This window comes from Epinephelus lanceolatus, chromosome 1, assembly GCF_041903045.1.
Source record: "Epinephelus lanceolatus isolate andai-2023 chromosome 1, ASM4190304v1, whole genome shotgun sequence".
NCBI classification, from domain to species: Eukaryota; Metazoa; Chordata; class Actinopteri; order Perciformes; family Serranidae; genus Epinephelus; species Epinephelus lanceolatus.
The window spans coordinates 35,398,000-35,417,770 of NC_135734.1; the positions used below are offsets into that span (position 1 = coordinate 35,398,000).

General features: G+C 41.6%; 1 protein-coding gene across 1 annotated transcript in view; it reads right to left on the reverse strand.

The window, feature by feature from the left end:
* Positions 1-2,509: 2,509 nt before the first annotated feature.
* necab3 (N-terminal EF-hand calcium binding protein 3) overlaps positions 2,510-19,771 on the reverse strand; it is an 83,220-nt gene continuing 65,958 nt past the window's right edge. The window contains exons 10-13 of the mRNA XM_033625519.2: positions 18,108-18,220; positions 16,404-16,481; positions 10,700-10,791; positions 2,510-3,590 (exon numbers count right to left, since the gene is read on the reverse strand). Of these exons, the coding sequence (XP_033481410.1) occupies positions 3,559-3,590; positions 10,700-10,791; positions 16,404-16,481; positions 18,108-18,220 (315 nt within the window). The 3' untranslated portion in view covers positions 2,510-3,558. The remainder of the gene's footprint in view (positions 3,591-10,699; positions 10,792-16,403; positions 16,482-18,107; positions 18,221-19,771) is intronic.

Sequence of the window (19,771 nt, forward strand, 5' to 3'; positions counted from 1 at the left end):
TTTCCTAAACCTCATAGTAACTTTACTTGCTTAAAATGAACCTCTGTCAGGTATGTAACCTCATTGATGGGGCGCTTATGCGTAGGATAGCATATGAACCATTGTATGAGGAAACGCTGAGTTATTGACAGGAATGGAGTTTCTACGATCCTTCATTGTGATCTAAGCCATCAGGCTATTTTTTTTTGCAGATTCTTTATTGGATTTTTTTGGATGTATACATTTTACAATTGAGTTCAGACTTATCGGGTATATTCTAGTCTCGCCACCAGACAATCAGAGATCACTGGCTTCTGATAGTCTGTGGACACTCCTTTCTAAAGTGTGTTTAACACACCGGAGAAAACGGCCGGCAACAAAGCAACGGCTCTTGCATTTTTGAAAAAGACACGCCCTCCCAGAAATGTGCGCTCCCCCTTTTCTCGTCCGCAAGAAAACAAACACACAGAGAGCTTGAAAATGGATGCCGAGAGATTTAACTCCGTTTTATCAAGCGTGTGCTCAGTCCACAAGATTGTGGAAATGAAGGACTTACAGCGACTTGAGCCATTTTGTACCGCTACCCGTGTTTTTGGTCGGACTATATTTACGAGCACAAGAGTTCAGCGAGCCACCGAAGGACCACCCTGCGGATTTACTATTGGTTCTGCAACGTAGGGAGTTTTTTTAAACTCTGAAATTGTATCCGCCCATCTAAACACAAAATCAGGGAGAAAGTCATCAGTCTTTAGTTAAGCAAAGCGTCTAAAGACTGACTTGTGACTCTAAAAAAAGTCAGCCATTATCTACTCACCCATATGCCGAGGGAGGCTCAGGTGAAGTTTTAGAGTCCTCACAACACTTCCGGAGATCCCAGGGGAGAGGAGCAACACAACTCCACCTAATGGAGGCTGATAGCGCCCCAGATTGAAACGTCCAAAAACACATAATTGAAACCACAAAATATCTCCATATTTGCTCAAAAGCACGTGAACACACATGAACACAGTGCCGATGTCTCACGGTCTCGCACAAGCACACACACGTGAGCGCAGTGTACACAGAGGCAGTTAGAGCTACAGGCTACAATGAGGCTAAAAACAGAGTTCAAATGACGTTTTTCCAAACAACTTTTTATTTCAGGGCTTCAGGACACTTGGATCACTACGGACGAGCAGTATGGAGATATTTTGTGATTTCAATTATGTGTTTTTGGACGTTTCAATCTGGGGCGCTGTCAGCCTCCATTAGGTGGAGTTTTGTTGCTACAACCTCTCCCCTTGGATCTCACTCTAAAACTTCACCTGAGCCTCCCTCGTCATATGGGTGAGTAGATAATGGCTAAATTTTCATTTTTGGGTGCACTATCCCTTTAAAGTGGCACTGATTAATAGTTTTTGGATTCACATTGAATGAAATGAAAATGAAGACATGAAGAAGCAGTTGCTTGCAATAAACCCATAGATTACTATAACCCAACTCAGATACTTTACTGGGAGTTGTATCCTCCTCAGATTGTTTATTTTTGTTGTTTATTTCATGGTTGAGTCTGAGAACAAAAGAGTACACTCCAAAAGGTAGAGACAAGTTAGCAAAGTCAAACAACCTATGGGTCCAGACATATTTCTCAGGTGAAAGATAGATAGATAGATAGATAGATAGATAGATAGATAGATAGATAGATGCTGTTATACTCCGTGAGAAAGGTAAACTACAATGCTCTCAGAGCAATTTCCAAGTTTTAGCTCTGTTAAGCTGTTAATAAGTTCATTTCATGCTAACATAATCCTGTGTCACTTCATTTGTGTCGGGGCTCAAGTTTGTATAGTTGTTACTGACAGAGGATTTTGTTTGTACCTCTTGCTGTCAGGTATGTTTTCTATGTTTTATTGTACTGAATTGAATGTAACATGGCCGCCCTTTTTGCTGTTGTACTCTGTGGGAGAGGGCCTCAAGTTTATATGTTCGGAACTGCCGGAGGATTTTGTTTTTACCTCTTGCTGTCAGAGTTGTCAGGAATAAACAGAGATCGCCTCGGTCTGGGCTTTCTCATATCAACACAATGCAGACATCACTAGAGTCTGCCAGTATTTCTGATTCTGATTCTACCTACCTATCTACCTACCTACAAGAGCAATGTAGCTTACCTTTCCCACGGAGTATAACAGCAAACGAGGATCTATCTATCTACCTATCTACCTATCTATCTATCTATCTATCTATCTACATTTGTCAGTCGGCCAGGAATGTTTCTTTGTGTTTGCTGGACATTTGCCTACATTTGTCAACATGCTGGTCATAAGAACTGATAATCAGTCAATGAGTGCTGTTTGTTTGTTCGGGATCCTCTTCTCCTCAGTGGCACAAAACTTGATTGAAGCAGCTTTAATTTGCTCTGTGAGAGGGGGATCTTGGAGCCAGTGGAAAGGAAAACAAATGAGACTGGAATGAAAATGAATCAAACGTTTCAAAGAGCATTATGGAAGGGAAATATATAATGCACCTGTCAAGAACTGAAGATACAGACTCATTTCCACTTGTCAAAACAATTAGTAGCTTTAATGATTTTTATTAAAGTTGCTCCTCAGTTTGTTTACAGCCGGTGGTGTACATTACAGAACCAAAACACAACAGAAATATGAATATATCTCCAGTTCCATATGTACAGATGGAGTAAACTCTACCAGGAGCAAAAGAAATACATGTTACATTAAATATGTTTTCTCTCCGTAACTTAGTGATACAATGAAATATCCTCACAAAGTGTTACTTCCCTTAGATACTCACACTTTTTGAGATACTCTAATAGGAGATGTAACTAATATAAATAACCACTAGTATATCTAGCAATAGATAGATGTCAGGGGAAGGGTTGCTTTTTTTTATAATAGCTTTTTTTGGTATTCTGTGCACATGACAGTAGGATAGCTTGATGAAAGAAAAACGGTGCTACAGTATCATACAGCATATACAGCCAGGGTTTAAAGGAACTATTACTGAAAGCTCTTGGCCACAGTCGTCAGCATGCATGTTTAGGCTGCAGCAACCCTCCATCTCCTCATCTTCTCTGTTTTTTTCTTATTTGTATTCAACGATAAACAACTCATCAAAAGCACAATAACACTACTGGCATGGGAATCTTCATTTCAGTTGGATTTGCTCTATAGTCGCCTATACTAGTGTCAGCTTGGTCGTCTTTCACCGGCATGTTATCATACAAATGCTGCAGGAGAGAGGAGGCCAAGTAAAAGACAGGGTTATGAGAAAGAAACGACTTTTGCATCGCGGAGAGTCAGTCACTTTCAAGTCAATAGATTGGCTATAGGGTGCAACTATCCCGTTTGATATAAGCGGCACAATAATGAGCAGTCGAAGACGGAGGAACATTAAAAGATGCTGCTGGATGACGCCATTGTCTCCGTCTCCTGTTGCTTTCAAACGCATGGATTCCTTTTGAATGCTTCTGTGTATGTGTGCGTTTGTATGTGTGCATGTGTGTGGGTGGGTGGGTTGACGCGCCAGTGTGTCTTTGTCCGTGTGACAGTGTAGGCAGCCGATGTGACATTCTGGATTCGGTTGCTAGTTGTTGTTAGTCATAATCCACCAGGAAGCTAAGGAAACACACATAGCAGAGAGAGAGAGAGAGACGGAGAGAGTTAAGTCGCCACACTTCAGTCTGACTGTATGATGATCTCCTGAGGGGAAATGTCAGGGTACATTTAAAAATCATTCATCTCATTTGCATTTTATAAAGCTCTAATTTTTTCCAATTTACCAGCTAAATGTTTTCATCAGCAAAATAACACGTGTAAATGATTTAAGTCATTTGGGGATGGTGGCAATTAAAACAATTAATGGCAGGGGAATCGCAGGGTTACAGATACAGGACAGAGGGTCATGAGGCTGTGTGCACACTGTGCTGCTGTTCTCACATTCAGCAAACAGGGCAAATGATTTTACAGAATGTTTAACCTGCTGTCCGTTTCAGTAGCACTCGCTTAAAGAAACAGTGTAGAGAATTTAGTGGCATCTAACTGTGAGGATTGCAGATTGCGACCATTTGAAACTTCACCCATGTGCCAAGTGTGAAATTCCAGTTAGGATTCCTTCAGTGTTTGGGAGGTTTTAACGGGGAGCCAAATTATCCACAGAGGTCTCTTCCTCAAAACAGTTACAAATCAGTGTTTCTCCTATGCTGTTTGGTTCATTAGAGACGGGTCACTGGCCAAGGACCTCTTAATCTGTGCTCACCTTTTTTCTCTGATAACTTAAGATCCAGACATTCAGAGAGTTTTTACGGGGAGCTGAATTATCCACAGAGGTCTCTTCTTCTCCAAAACAAACAGACAAGGTGATTTAAACTGGTAAAAATGCTGAATAACACAGTTTCACATTACTAGTCAGTGTTTTTCCTATGCTGTTTGGCATGTCAGAGACAGGTCACGGTCAAGCACCTCCTAATCTGTGCTCACCTTTTTTCTCTGATAACTTAAGATCAGGACGTTTAGGAGGTTTTTACAGGGAGCCGAATATTTCACAGAGGGCTCCTCCTCTCAGAAACAAATGGACCTGGTGATTAAAACTGGTAAAAACACTGAATAAAATAGTTTCACTTTACAAATCAGTGTTTTTTTGATGCTGTTCACCTCGTTGTGGAGGGGCTGCTTACTACAGTAGCCATCATGACAACAGGAATGTCCCTATCTGGACCTGGGGTTTGGTTTGTCTGTTCTGGGTTGCTGTAGAAATACTGCAGTGCAACATGGTGATCTCCGTGGATCAGGACCTGTTCCCTATGTAGGTATAAACAGCTCATTCTAAGGCCCTGGGCTCTCATTTACAAACACTGCATACGCACAAAACAAGGCCTGAAAGAAGCGTATGCCACTTCCCACACAAAAGTTGTGATCTATAAAAGCAGACTTAATTGAAAAAATGTTGGAGATGAGAAATTGGCGATGTAGATGGTGGAAGCCTGATTGTAGAAACTGTTCAACACATGAGTTTTGTCCATATGTACATTTTTAGTATAAATTCTACGCATTGTTTTATAAATGAGGCCCCTGATCACACAGAAAGCATTTTAGCAGCTGGAGGCGGCTTTTTGTAATAGTTTTTAATGAGAGTGAAGCTTTTTGCTTGTGTTTTTTGCGTTGCGACATGCCTCGTGTTTTTGCGGTCTAGGTGCTTGGTGTTTTTGCCAGAGTGCTCTGAACTTGAGTTGAAAAAACTTCAACACAAAGCGGAAAAACGCCCCGCAACATCTCTTTTTTCATCATCTTTTTTCCCATTGTCCAATGGAATGATTTGAGAGGCGGGCCTTCTGTGGTGGTCACGACAACAAGTTTACAGTTGGTAAACAATGGAGGAAAAACCGGTCGTAGCTTGGAGCTATACAGCCCAACGATGGACAGCAGGTTGTCAAACTGCCCCTGAGTCATCCTAACATATGCCTGGTAATGGCCATCATCGAGGTGAAGCTCCTGGACCAACTGGTGGTACTCCCAGTGATCCACCCTCGTTTTTAGGGTCTCATGATACCCACACAGATCTCTGTTTCCCTGAGGTAAGAGTAAGGACGTGATGGGGTGGTTGCCTGGCAACAACGAAAAGGTGCAGCAAGCATTTTTTACTCGTGAATTTCATTTTTTTTTTTTAAAAAAAAGGCAGTGCGGTGCACCTCGCGTTTTGCAACCTCCAAGATGCTTTCTGTGTGATCGCGGCCAGAAACATGATGGTTTCTATTCTCAGGTGATAATACAGCAGAGAAACCACACTTATTATATTTCTTTCCTGCCAATATGTCCACCTGAATCCTACACACTGGACCTTTGAGCTGTGAACAGATGTTTAGCGGTTATAAAAAACACAATGTACTTAAAACATCTGGCTGCTGGTGTGAGAAAATGGAAAAAAATATGAATGCATGATAGGTGACTGTCACAGACACAGACAATAATAGCCTCTGCTAGGAGCAGCAGAAAGTTGTGTTTTATTTATTTTTCCATTATTGCTTCCAGAGTCGACTCCTCACTGCGCTTGTGATGTGCACCTCATAAACTACCCCCCGTCTCTGTCCCAATCAGTGCACACTCACATGTGTCCTCAGCAGCCAAACTCATTTAGGATTCAGAGCAAAATAACCTAATAATGAGGTTTCTCTTTGAGAAAAACAGGCTCAGTGTCTGGATACAAACACACGCTGTACATTATCCTGTAAGAAGCAGTTTAACAGCTCTGTTAATGAAGAAATACACAAACGTACAATCTCCCCAACTGGTTCTCAATATCTGAATCAAACTTATATTCTTTTATAACTAACAGTATTAACTTTTTCTCAGGAGAATTAATTTTCCTCTCCCCCTCCCACACGCAACCTTTATTTATTTTAATAATCCCATTACTTCCTAGTTGCTTGCTTGTGATCTGAGAGCAGGATCAAGTCTGCATAGGGCCAGCCCCCTCCTTTCGGAGTGTGGGGGGGACCCAAAGTCAGACATATCAGCCAAAATAAAGAAACACAATCCACATGCAATCACAATAATAATAGTATAACAAAATAAATAATCTGTAGACAAAACATATCGAAACCACAGTTAAAACAATATAAGATTTTTGCCCAAACTTATATCAATAACCACAAGATGCAACAGTAACCTGGTTGATACTAACGGACTCTCCCTGCTGACCTGTTCTGGAGTTTTTCCTGTGATGCCCTGGTACTGCCTCGGTGCCAGTGGACAGGGGGACACACTTCGCCCTGACTTTATTATTTATTATTATTAATTATTATTTAATTATTGGTATTAGTGGTCACAACATAAAGGTAGGATTAGTTTGAATATATTTCCTTCTTTATTATTATTATTATTATTATTATTATTATTATTATTACTTTTATTTATTTTATTAGTATCTTTTTTTCTGATTTATTATTATCATTATTTTATTTGTTTTTTATTATTACTTTTATTTATTTTATAAGTATTTTTTCCTTATTTATTATTATAATTTTTTAAAAATTATTATTATTACTTTTATTTATTTTATTAGTATTTTTTCATTTTTTCCTTATTATCATTATCATTATTTCATTTGTTTTTTAAATAATTATTATTATTATTATTATTATTATTATTATTATTATTATTATTATTATTATACTAATTACGCTAATTTATTTTACGGTCACATTTTCGAATAAGTTTCACCTTGTGTTTATGACATTTTTTATCTTCAGTTCAGTCAGGTTAATTGACTTAAATATGAAAAATATCTTTTTTTTAAATTGTATTTTCCCAGGGTTACTTTATTAATTTCTATTTTAAAGACCTATTTCAGTTACACACACACACACACACCCACACACACACACACACACACACACACACTGGTTGCAGTTATCCTAAATAAGCAACGCCTTCTTGTTTATGTTGTTTTTTTTCCCGTCTCACATTTTCTAACCTGCCTGTTTACACCTGCTTTCAAAAGTGACCTGCATCTGATTCGTTTGTTTACACCACAACAGTTTAGTTCATGTCTCCGACAGTCAGCATGCATGCGTGAGAGTCACAGATGTTGAGGTAAACAACCACGTACAGTAACCTAGCAACGAGCTGAACCCGTGCAGCCCACACAGCTAACTCACCATCTGCAATGACGCAAAGAGGCAGAAATAATAATTAACCCTATTACTTTCTGAAGCATATTTAGAGGCGTGTGACAAATGAATCAAATGTCAAGACGGCAGAGAAGAGTCATGACTCTAACTCGAGCTGGAATGGCAGCGATTCGTGCTCCTCTGCCATGTGTTGATCCTGCTGAGGAGTCGATGACGTGACGAGGAGAAGATATGGACGTCAGATGGAAGTCACAGTGCCAAGTAAAAGGTTGCCTGCTGGGCTTATGTCCACATGCAAATGTGTTCGAAAGGAGGCAAGAAGATATTTGATATTCTGTGTTTTCGCCCTGTTTACAGCTTCACAACATACATCTCTTTATCTGTGCCATGTGAGGGAAACATCAGAGCCGGCTCACGTGCAACAGGCAGTGTGAACACAGCCCAGAGTGTTTGGAGAGGATATCTCCGCTTGGATGTTTATTTATTCAGAAACATCCAATATTTGTACAGTTAACGTCTCATTTGAAAACATTTTCTACCTTTAGGCTCTATAACCGAATTTTCAAAGTGAGTTATTGTCAGGAGGCCCAGAAATTCTGGACGCAACCCCTGATTTCCACAGATGGGAGGTTTTAGTACATATTAACATATCATAACACACCCGAGCCTGATGTACTAATGTACGAATGCAATTAGCAGCTGACTGTGACACACAGAGCATCACCACATTAACTAATCGTATCTTTCAGTTGGCCAGCACGACTAACAGAGGATGAGCCAAAGTGTAAAAAGCCAACATAATGAGCTGTGTCGCAGTTCCATATTACATACTACTGATGAGGAAGTTCAGACTAAGGGACTGTTCATTATTCATGAGGGGCGGGCAAAACAGTTGAGGCACATAAAGTATTGTTTTAAGCACTGGGAAGAGACTCATATTTTTTTATTTTGGGTTAGTGGAGAGACTTGCAACTTAAAACGGCTGTAATTTTTATTTATTTCAAACACCCTCTGAACCTCAAAACCCAGCAGTGCGTTTGAAACACGTGTTTTCTTTTAGAAAATTGACAAAATTACACAACTTATCAAAGCTACAAACTATAAAAACCAGTAAAAACAGACATTTCTGGCAGTGCTTCAACACATCATGTGCGACAAACAATTTATTAGGATCTGTGCATGACTGAAATTAAATCCTGGCTTCAAACCAACTTCCTCAAACTTAACCGTGACAAATCAGAAGTCATTATCATCGGCCCCTAATCTCTTATACCCCTTTCAACAGTCATGGCCTGGCTTGGCTTGGCTTGGTTTGGGCTGTCAGCCCAGCACAGCAGGGATTCTGCGTTGTCGGGGGTTGGCTGTGCTTGGTGAGACGTCATTGCTACCTGCTTGAGGGCGGGCGGCTCGGCTTTTGGACCTACTCCATCTCTGGTGTGGCTTGGCGTGACACGGCACATCTCAACTGACAGTTGAAACACAAATCGGCACAGCGTGGCCTTACTCAGCGTGGCCAAGAGTGACAATGGAAAAGGGGTATTAGCAAATCCACCCATAACTTCTCCCTCTCCATCGATGGCTCCCCCGTGTCTGTAACCTTGGTGTCGTCTTCAATCAAACCCTCTCTTATATCAAACACATCACCAAAACAGCCTTCCTCCATCTCACACACATCGCCCTCCTCCGTCCATCCCTCTTTTTTTCAGCTGCAGAGACTCTCATTCACACATTCATCACCTCCATGCTGGAGTGCTGCTATCCTCCTCTACAGTTCATCATCAAAAACACTCAAGAAACTTCAACACATCCAGATCTCAGCTTACACACTCCTGCACCGGTGACCACATCACTCTTGTCCTTCATAACCTCCACTGGCTCCCCATCCCCCAGTGTATCCACTTCAAACTCCTCCTCATCACCTTTAAAGCCCTTCACAACCTGGCCTCTACTCAACAATTCAGAGTTTAGAATGTGTACTAAAACAAAACAAAACACTTGAATTTTGAGTGTTGATTGTACACTGTTGTCCCACAATGCAATGCAAAGACAAAATGAAGGAGCAACACACTGCTACACAAAATGTAGATGGTGGTTAAACAGCTCCAGAAAGATTTTGGCAAACACAAAAGCACCATCAACAAAGTATTAAATGTTTGTACAAAAAAATGCCCTGTGAAGTATATTCACTTCCCGTATACTACTCCTGGAAATATTGATTTCCTTTCCACCTTCAAATGCCATCTGAAAACACACCTGTTCAAGCTGGTGGTCTGATCTAATGGTGACACACACATTGAGATTTGCACTGAAGATGATTTTATACCTAGTTTTTACAAGTATGATTTCGATCTAGTTATTTTATGAACTTATGTTATGTATTACTGATTTGTTTGACCTCATGTTCTATGGATACACTGCTTCTTGTTTTTAACTGCGCCCTGGAGTGCTTTGAATATAAAACATATTTTTATTGCTACTACCTGCAGAAACACTGGATGAGTGGTGACTGACAGCAGCGTCTGGGCAAGCTGACACAGAGATGTTGGCCCAAGATGACCAAAGATAGGCTGAATAATAAGTTATTAGGTGATTTCAAAGCCATGCAGCGTGCGGTGAATGTGAGCTCATCCCTGATGTGGATACTTCTGGCTCACATTCTCAATTCCACTATCAAGCCGGACTGTTTTTCTGAATATATTCTTCGAAAGACTTGGAATTGCTGTTGACACAGGGGAGAGGCACGGCTCTGTTTGAGTGACCCAGCACAGTATGATCACACGCTCAGAAAAATGACAGATCACAGAGGCAATGAGCAGCTGTGCAGAATATCTAGCATCCTCTCAGCACCCGAGGAGTCTGGGTCGACTGTGCCGACACTGTGGCAAATCTGGATGTGTGTCATATTAACACACTGATAACAAAATAAAAACTGTCACAGTGTCTGCTGTCCTCATCACTTACAAATATTAAGATGTTTTTCCAGGCAGACGTTTACACATGTAAATGAGATGATGATGGTAAAATATATCGAACAAAATAATGAAGGCCTGAAAATAAATGTCACATCTTACTCAGTATATGTAAATTACTTCTACAAACCTGGGATCAGCATGGTAGAAACTACTTCAGCATCCTCCAACATGTCAATGACGCAGCGCTGGAAATCTTTACTGCTGTTGGACTGCAGGTAGCTGCAGACACAGACCACAGAGGACCAAAAATAGGGAAAAAGAGACAGTTAGATTCGAGCATCACGTGTAGTAAAATGAATTGTCAGCTGCTGTTTATGTTAAAATAGAGAGTTTGTCACTGGAGATATTCTGCATTTTAAAAGAACAACTGTTCTGAAGATGTTCATTTACTCATCGAGTGGTTAAAGGGGACCAAATATGCTTATTTCTACTAGAACAGGGGTGTCAAATTTATTTTAGTCTATGGGCCATATAAAGCCCAAGTTGATCTCAGATGACCAATGAAACCACCGCACAATAACCTCTACCATCAGCTCCAATAACTACCCTTTTTTTGTGTAAAGAATTTCAAGTACCTTCTGCAGACATTCATCCTTTAACAAAACACGAACAGCCTGAAATGTCTCAAGAAAAATAAGTGCAATTTCAACAGCATGTTGTTTTTCCACATTCAGTCAGTCGACTTCTCACTCATCACATGCATTTATCCACACATTTCCTGATACAAACAGTAAGTATTCATTCTTATATAAGAGAACTGTATTCTGGTCGGGGTGGAAAAGCCTCTGAAGCAGAATTTTACATGAAGTAGGCAATGCATTGTTTAACTTGCTCCTGAAACCTGGCACCTCTTAGTCTAGATATCTAGTGGGCTGAACTGAACCCTTTGGCGGGCCGGTTCTGGCCCACGGGCTGTATGTTTGACACCCCTGTAGTAGAACATGTTTACATGCTTTAATGATCAAAAGACGGGAACTGCCCATTGGTCCGACATCCCATTGTTCCGACCATATTAAACTCATTGTTCCGAAGTCCCGTTGTTCCGAAATCATCATGATGCCCTGTGGTTAAGGTCTGGTTAGGTTTAGGCACAAAAACCACTTGGTTAGGGTCAGGAAAAGATCATGGTGTGGGTTAAAATGAAAAAGAAAGTGACAAACACATAAGCCGTGAGCCTGCTCCGCCTCAAGCCTTTCCCAGCTGACCCAGAGCCGGTCGCGGCGCACCATCAAGGCAGAAATACACCCGCCGGGAGCCGTTCAGCACCGCGGAGAGCTCCCCACACAACCCGGACCCCAGAGTTAATAACAGGAGGTTATGGTGTTTCATTCTCTTCTCTCTATGACACTTGTATCTCGACCAGTAGCCTACTTTTGTTGTGTTTGCTGATCCTCTATGGTACACAAATACAGTATAGCCTAGTATAATCACATATCGGAACAACGGGACGTCGGACTAATGGGATGTCGGACCAACCAACATTGTGACATCATATATGAATTAGGGATGGGCGTTTTAAGTTACTTCTGTATTTGAGAACATCCTTTAAATTATTACAGAGTACTCGAATATTTGCAAAAAAAAAAAAAAAGAAGTCTAACTTAAGAATAGAAATGTAGAAATGTAGAAATGTAGAAATTGGCCAGCAACGGACAAAAGTGCATTTTGAAATTCATGTATTGAATAACAAGGCTCCAGTTAGCCTATTAAACCATAATTTCAAAGTTAACATAAGAAAAAGTAGCAAACTTTCTGATGCTGCCATTACATACAGCACTGAAGGTCAGGTCAACGTCTGCCCTGGTTAGCATGAGCTAACACAGCAGCAGTGGCCAATTGGTATTATGTATGTTTTTAAATGTGTCTCCTATATTATTAAACCACACCCTGATCTGTGGAGAACAGTATTTCACTCCCATAAATGCTGAGTGTGTTTTATGGAAGTGACAAATAAACGTGATTCTAACATCCAACACGGAGCCGTTTAAGGCTCCCAACAAACTCACATCAACAAAAGAAAGGCTCAACTCTGTCATCAAACTAGCTAGTAACTGTTAGGGAATGTTAGCTGTGTGACACTAACAGTTACCATCAGTGTGTGTGTGTGTGTGCAGGTGGACTCTCACTGACTGTTCTCCTGTGCAGAGCTCACGCCTGCAGCAGCAGTCTCATGATAAATACAGAGAGCGACAGAGGGGTGATGAGGCGCTGAGCAAAGCAACACTGCACACAGCTCTACAGTGAACTCAACTCAACTCAAACTTTATTTATAAAGCACATTTAAAACAACCAAGGTTGACCAAAGTGCTGAACAGGTCAATAGAAATAAACAAACAAATACAATGAGGTACCCAATAGTACACCACAATAATAACCATAAGATATATAAAATACAATACAATAAAATAAAATAAAATAAAAGAGTTATAAAATCAGATCAAAATAAGATAAAATGTTTGGGTGTCCAGCTCAACCTGAGTTAAAAGCCTGAGAGAAGAAGTGGGTTTTAAGAAAAGACTTAAAAACCTCTAGGGTCTGGGCAGACCTAATGTGCAGCGGCAGGCTATTCCAGAGCCTAGGGGCAGCCGCCCCAAAGGCTCTGTCACCTCTGGTCTTCAGCCTAGTCCTAGGAGTAGCCAGTAATAGCTGACTGGCTGATCTCAGGGCTCTGGAGGGAGCATGAAAGCGCAGGAGTTCGGTTAAATAAGGGGGTGCCAGCCCATTTAGGGCTTTAAAAACAATCAATAAAATCTTAAAATCAATTCTAAAAAGCACTGGAAGCCAGTGGAGCGAGGCCAAGATTGGTGTGATGTGTTCGTGTTTACGCTTTCCAGTGAGGAGGCGGGCTGCTGCGTTCTGGACAAGCTGTAGACAGTGTAGCAGTGACTGGTCAATACCGACATAAAGCGAATTACAGTAGTCCAGACGTGAGGTTATAAAAGCATGGATTACCCTCTCTAGATTTTGGGGGGAGAGACAGCCCTTTACTTTAGCTAAGAGCCTGAGTTGATAAAAGCTGGTTTGTATTACTGATCTAACAGAGGAACGGATGTTAGGAGTGAAGGGGCCCAGAAAATCAGCGGAGTAATCGGAGGGGTCACATCCAAACATAATGATCTCTGTTTTATCCTCATTGAGATTTAAAAAGTTAGTGTCCATCCAGGATTTGACATCTTTTAAACATTCTAGCAGTGGCTGTACAGAATCCTTGCTAATGGATTTAAGGGGCAGATAGATCTGTACATCATCTGCAAAACAGTGAAAAGGTATGTTGTGTTTCTTAAAAATCAACCCTAATGGCAGCATGTAGAGCAAGAAGAGGATGGGCCCCAAAATGGAGCCTTGGGGGACACCGGAGGTGAGAGGAGCCGTAGCTGAGTTGAATTCCCCTAAGTTAACTGAGAAGCTCAGATCAGTGAGGTAGGACTGAAACCATAGAAGGGCAGTACCTGTGATACCTACCCACTGTTCCAGGCGAGACAGGAGGATCCTATGATCTACGGTATCAAAGGCTGCTGACAGGTCAAGCAGCACCAGAACAGCAGAGTTACATGAATCAACAGTTGACAAAAGATCGTTAAAAACCCTCAAAAGTGCTGTTTCAGTGCTGTGATGTGGTTTAAAGCCAGACTGGAACTTTTCATACATGTCATGGGCCACTAGGAATGATTGCAGCTGAGTAAAGACCACTTTCTCCAAAACCTTGGACAAAAATGGTAATTTGGAGATTGGTCTGTAGTTTGACAGGAGAGAGGGGTCCAGGTTTTTCTTTTTTATAAGGGGCTGCACTACAGCATGTTTGAGAGCAGCTGGAACACACCCTGAGCTAAGGCAGGTATTTATGACAGCAAGAACAGTGGACCCCACAGTACCAAAAACATCTTTGAAGAGGCGAGAGGGAATGCTGTCAGAGGGACAGTTAGTCGGCCACAGATGCTTAACTATATCTGATAGCGAGGAGAGAGATACTGGCTCAAACTGGTCAAAGACAGCAGGTAAAGGAGGCACAGTGGGGTCAGGACCAGGGGCAGTGAGAGTGGAAGCAACTGGCCTAAGGGCAGAAATTTTTTCAATAAAAAATTTAAGAAAGCTCTCACAGAGAGTGGGCGATGGCACAACTGGAGAGTTATCGCACGGGTTTACAAGGGAGTTAAAAATGCTGAACAGAACCTGGGGCTTATGACTGTTATTGGAGACAATATTTGATATATACTCCACTTTGGCAGCTTTAACGACTCGCTGGTAGGCTGATAAACATTCACGTAAAGCTTCTTTGGAGACGTGGAGCTTATCTTTTTTCCACTTCCTCTCAGCACGCCGACATGAACGTCTGAGAGAACGTGTGGAGTCATTTAACCATGGCTCAGAAAGTGCTTTAGAGCGCTTAAATCTGAAAGGGGCAACAGAGTCCAGGATATCAGTGCATGTAAAATTAAAAACACTTAAAAGCTCTTCCGCATTAAGACCATGACTGACATCCAGAGTGCTAAACATGTTTACGTCAGCATACATGGCAGAGAATTGTGATGCAGTTTGAGGGTTCAACATGCGCAGGCGGCGTGAGGGAGCACAGGTTACAGTCCGCGAACAGGGGATTGAAACGGTAAATAAAACAGGCAGATGGTCAGAAATACATGCTGTTTCACATATCTCATTTACACTCACAGATAACCCATGTGATAGCACACGATCTAAGGTGTGACCCTTCTCATGAGTCGGGCTGGTCACAGACTGAATGAGATTAAAAGAAGTGATGAGGTTTGAAAAATCACTGACCAGAGGTCTGGATTCACAACACACATGGACATTAAAATCGCCAGAAATTAAAAAGTGGTCATACTTCACAGTAACCCCTGATAGAAAATCGGCAAAGTCATTAATAAAGTCCTTATTAAATTTAGGAGGATGATATACAACTGCAAACATGACAGGAGGGGACAGGTTTAGCTCAAACAGTTGCAGCTCAAAACTGGAATAACTGTCAAATAGAATTTGACGACACTCAAAGCTGGATTTGAACACAGAGGCTAGACCTCCACCTCTGCCGGTGGTCCGAGGGGAACTGAGAAATAAACAGTCAGGAGGAAGGAGTTCAGAGAACGGTGTACACTCACCAGCCTGAAGCCAAGTCTCCGTCAGGAGCAGAAAATCCAGATCACGAGAGGTGAAAAAGTCTTTTAACAAGAAAGTCTTGTTTGCTAGCGATCTAGCATTAATCAGGGCAATATGGAGAGTAAGCTCCTCAGTGGCTGAAGTGGCTGAAGTTGAGACAGTGAAATGCGACTCTATCCATTTTACATGGTGAAAAATATATATGTTTAAGTCATGTTCACATGTGGGAGTGGCGGTGGCGAGTTGAACAAATACAGACATCCAAAGGAGTACTCATACCCATCCCTAATATATACATGTATGACAGTTAAAAATATATAAAAGTATAGTAGGTTCCCAAAGATGAACTGTTTTATTTGACTAATCAAAAAATATAAACGTTCAGACTTGTCATTGAAAGTCTTTCATTTTTTTCAAACCACATTTCTACTTAACAAAAGAGGTCTGTGTAGATTCATACATTGATATGTGTACGACCACTTAAAACCATTTAAGATACTTCCGTGTGTGTGTGTATGTGTGTTTCAGTGTGTGTGTGTGCGAACTGAGAGATGGGCCATCTGTTCATCATCTTCACTGGTGGGGAACATTTCCATCAAAAAGTTAAGAGTGCCAAACAGTCTGCCAATATCTGACACACAACAACACACACACACACACACACACGCACACACGCACACACACACGCACACACACACACACACACACACCATACTGACCTCATCCAGGAGATGCGGTCTTGCCAGAACTCATACATTATGTAACACAACTTTCCCGGGAGCTTCTGAACGGACACACTGACAGCAGGGTGGAGAAGAAAAAAGGAGAGTGGGGCAAGAAGAGGATACAAAGTGAAAGAGAGTTTGCACTCAGTGAGGGTACATGACATGAAAAAGTTTCAATCTTTTGAGAGATGTCAGAACTAAGCAGACGGCATAAAAGACAATTAAGCCTTAATTTCCATGAGATAAATTAAAGACAGTGTCACTTTGTGAGAATAATAAATTATTATTAAACATGCTATTACTGAATTAATTTTCCAAAGTGGTCTCATCCTGACTCGTCATATTTTGACACCTGGGCAGAAGCCGCCTGCATCACTACACTGGAGACAGCCTTTTGCATTGTATCTTGATGCAGAAGGGGTCTGTGAATCGGTTTAGGCTACAAAACTACTTGGTTAGGGTTAGGAAAAGATCATGGTTGTCCTTGGATGACATGAGCCGACTCATGGGGCAGAAAAATGAATTCAACACAGAAGTGCCAAAAACTGCAGGTCCTTGAATGGCCACTTGAGGCTGGCTCCTGATGTGAGTTAACCCCCATAGATCCCCATGTTAAAATGCCCAACTTTACACCACAAATAAACATGTTCACAGCCTGGTATGCATGATGAAGGACAGAGCCACTTAAGCCCTGTTTCCACCAAACACTTTCAGTATGGTACCTTTGGAACCAAAAGTAACCCTTCAGACATGGTACCTAGACCATAGCGTTTCCACTGCAAACAGTACTCTTAAATGTGGGCGGGGTTGTTGTCACTCACTGCTCCATCCAGCACTCAATGTATTTCCTCCTCTATCAGTCTGCACCTCACTTAAAACAAAACAGAACAAGCTGGTTACAGTGGTTACAAAACCAGCCACAACTCAGCCCTGACCATCCGCTATTGACCAATCAACGGACTGTAGTGTTCACAGCTCCACCTTTTAGTACCAGATCTGTGTGCTAGGTACGCCAACAGAGGGGGGACCAAAACTGGGGATGGTACGGAACGGTTCCATTGGTACCATCCACAACTTTTCACAGTGGAAACAGAAAAAATGTTGACAGAATGAACTGAACTGCACCTGCTTGGTGGAAACAGGGCTTTTGAGTGAAAGGCAAGGTGTAGTTACAGTCTATGAGTCAGATCCACCCCTCACTTCTCCACAGCTTCACCCTCTCGCCCAAACATGGTCACAGCCAAGTCCTCAAAGGGAGTCCACAAACCAGTGGGTGACATCCTGGTAGCTACGTCCAATTATTTTATACAGTCTATAATGATGCACATGGGTTTACATTGGCGTTTGTTGAAAGCCTGATGTGTCATTATCGTAACACTGCCAAAGCAACTTATTTGGACACCTCGGGAGTGAGACTGGGCTAAATTTCCAGTCAAGCTGCTCACAGTTTGGGGTCACATAAAAGCTGCTAAAACATCTAAGATAGATGATAGATGATATAATGCTCGTGGGAATTTTCCATGAACACTGCTTTTCCATCCTTTTCCCTCAGTTTACTCACGCAGCTTTAGCACCACTGACAATTCAAACCCCTGATTCAACACTGTCTCAATATTCAAAAAGCTACCTCAGCAGCAGAGCCTGACACAATGCTTAAAAAATATATTGCTTTTCCCGAAAACAAGCACAGACACTCACTGCAGGTTGTCAGAGCGGGCTGCGGTGGCATCGATGTAGCTCTTCAGGACTTTCCGGAAGTTGTCCAGATCTTCCTCGGTCACTGACATCTGCCTCTGAACCAGCAGGATGTTCTGTTGGCGACGAGACAAGAAACAAGAGAGAGCAAATGAAAAGACGACAAACTGTCTGCCCAGAGGAAGAACAGGTTTCTGTGCGTGTGTCTGAGGAGGCATCAAGCTCATACCCCTCCCTCCGAGGTCCAGGCATGTTTCCAGATATTGTCAACATGGATACTTTTAAAGCATTTGATGAGGAACTGATTATACTTTCCTGAGGGAACGTATCTCGCTGTCACCAACAACTGATGAGATATAAATACACAAACGGTACATCACTTGGTATTGCTCTCACTTAAGGCACTTTGTCAGTACATTCAGTTGTTAATATATCTGAAAGCCTCAGTGCAAACAGCTGCAGAGAGAAGTATGCAGGCACTGACTGTAAAGTTAAGTGAGATTCAAGGACATTTCATTAATTCTAAGCCACTAAGACGCAGCAAAATGATTTCATAACAGTATACTGATGCTGTACCTGCACTGTAATAACTGTGTTGCCAAGACATCTCATCAGTGTCATCTGGGCTGTCATTTTTTCATGTAAGACACTGACAACAACAGCTGGCTCTCCCCTCTCAATTAAATCTGAACTTACAGTAAGTCAGCATCGCAGGATGCTTTTCACACTTTGTTCGTCAAAGTCCGCCAGCGAAGTAACGACAGCACAGTCGACTAAATGTACCATGAAACTGTTCCGTAAAACACCCGCTTTCCATATCAATCCATGGACCTCCTGACAGAGGGAAAGAAAAGATACTTTGAAATCATACTTTCTTTCCCCTGCATCGATTGATGTGGCCAGCTAACGAGCAACATCCCCGCAGCTGTCATTGATTCAGTGTCCTCGTCAGGGAAACCGGGCTTGAACTTTAAGGTCCTCTGCCTGGTCTCACGATGTAGCACGTCAACCTGCTGCCTTCTTTACTTTCTCAACAACTCAATGCAAGAGTGAGTCACCGCGGCAACCAGTAAAAGTGAAACTCATCTTATGGCTTATCTTTTCCGAAGACTTGAATCTGCCTTGAAAGGTCGGTTCACCTTCATGACAAAAAGACATATTTTGGGTGCCGTGAAGGTTTAGTTTTGAGATATCAATCTCCGAAATATCCTGAGATTTTTGCCGCCACTTCAATACAGTAGAGGATGGAGTTTAAATTATGATGCTCATAACATTTAAAAATGACATTTAAAAAGTGAGTAACACACAGTCCTTGCTGTGGAGCGTTGTCATTGACCATCTTTCTGCCAAAAATAGAACCTGTGAAAAGTTTTTCAGTGTTTTGAAGAACAAATTTATGTTCAGCTCAATTGTTTTGCTGTGGCAGGAACTTTATGAGGATACTTAAAACCTCAGCACATAAAATCAAAACAATCTACACAACCAGACTCCACTGCAGGTGAGTGAAAACATATGTAGCCCTGTGGATAAGCTTAGAGGGTATGATGCGTTTGGTTGTGGGTGATGGTATCTGTCTGTCTGCAGCTTATCTTGCAAACTACTGGACCGATCAGCCTAGTATTTCATATGCGCATTTATGACTGTCTACTTAAGGATCTCTTGTGATT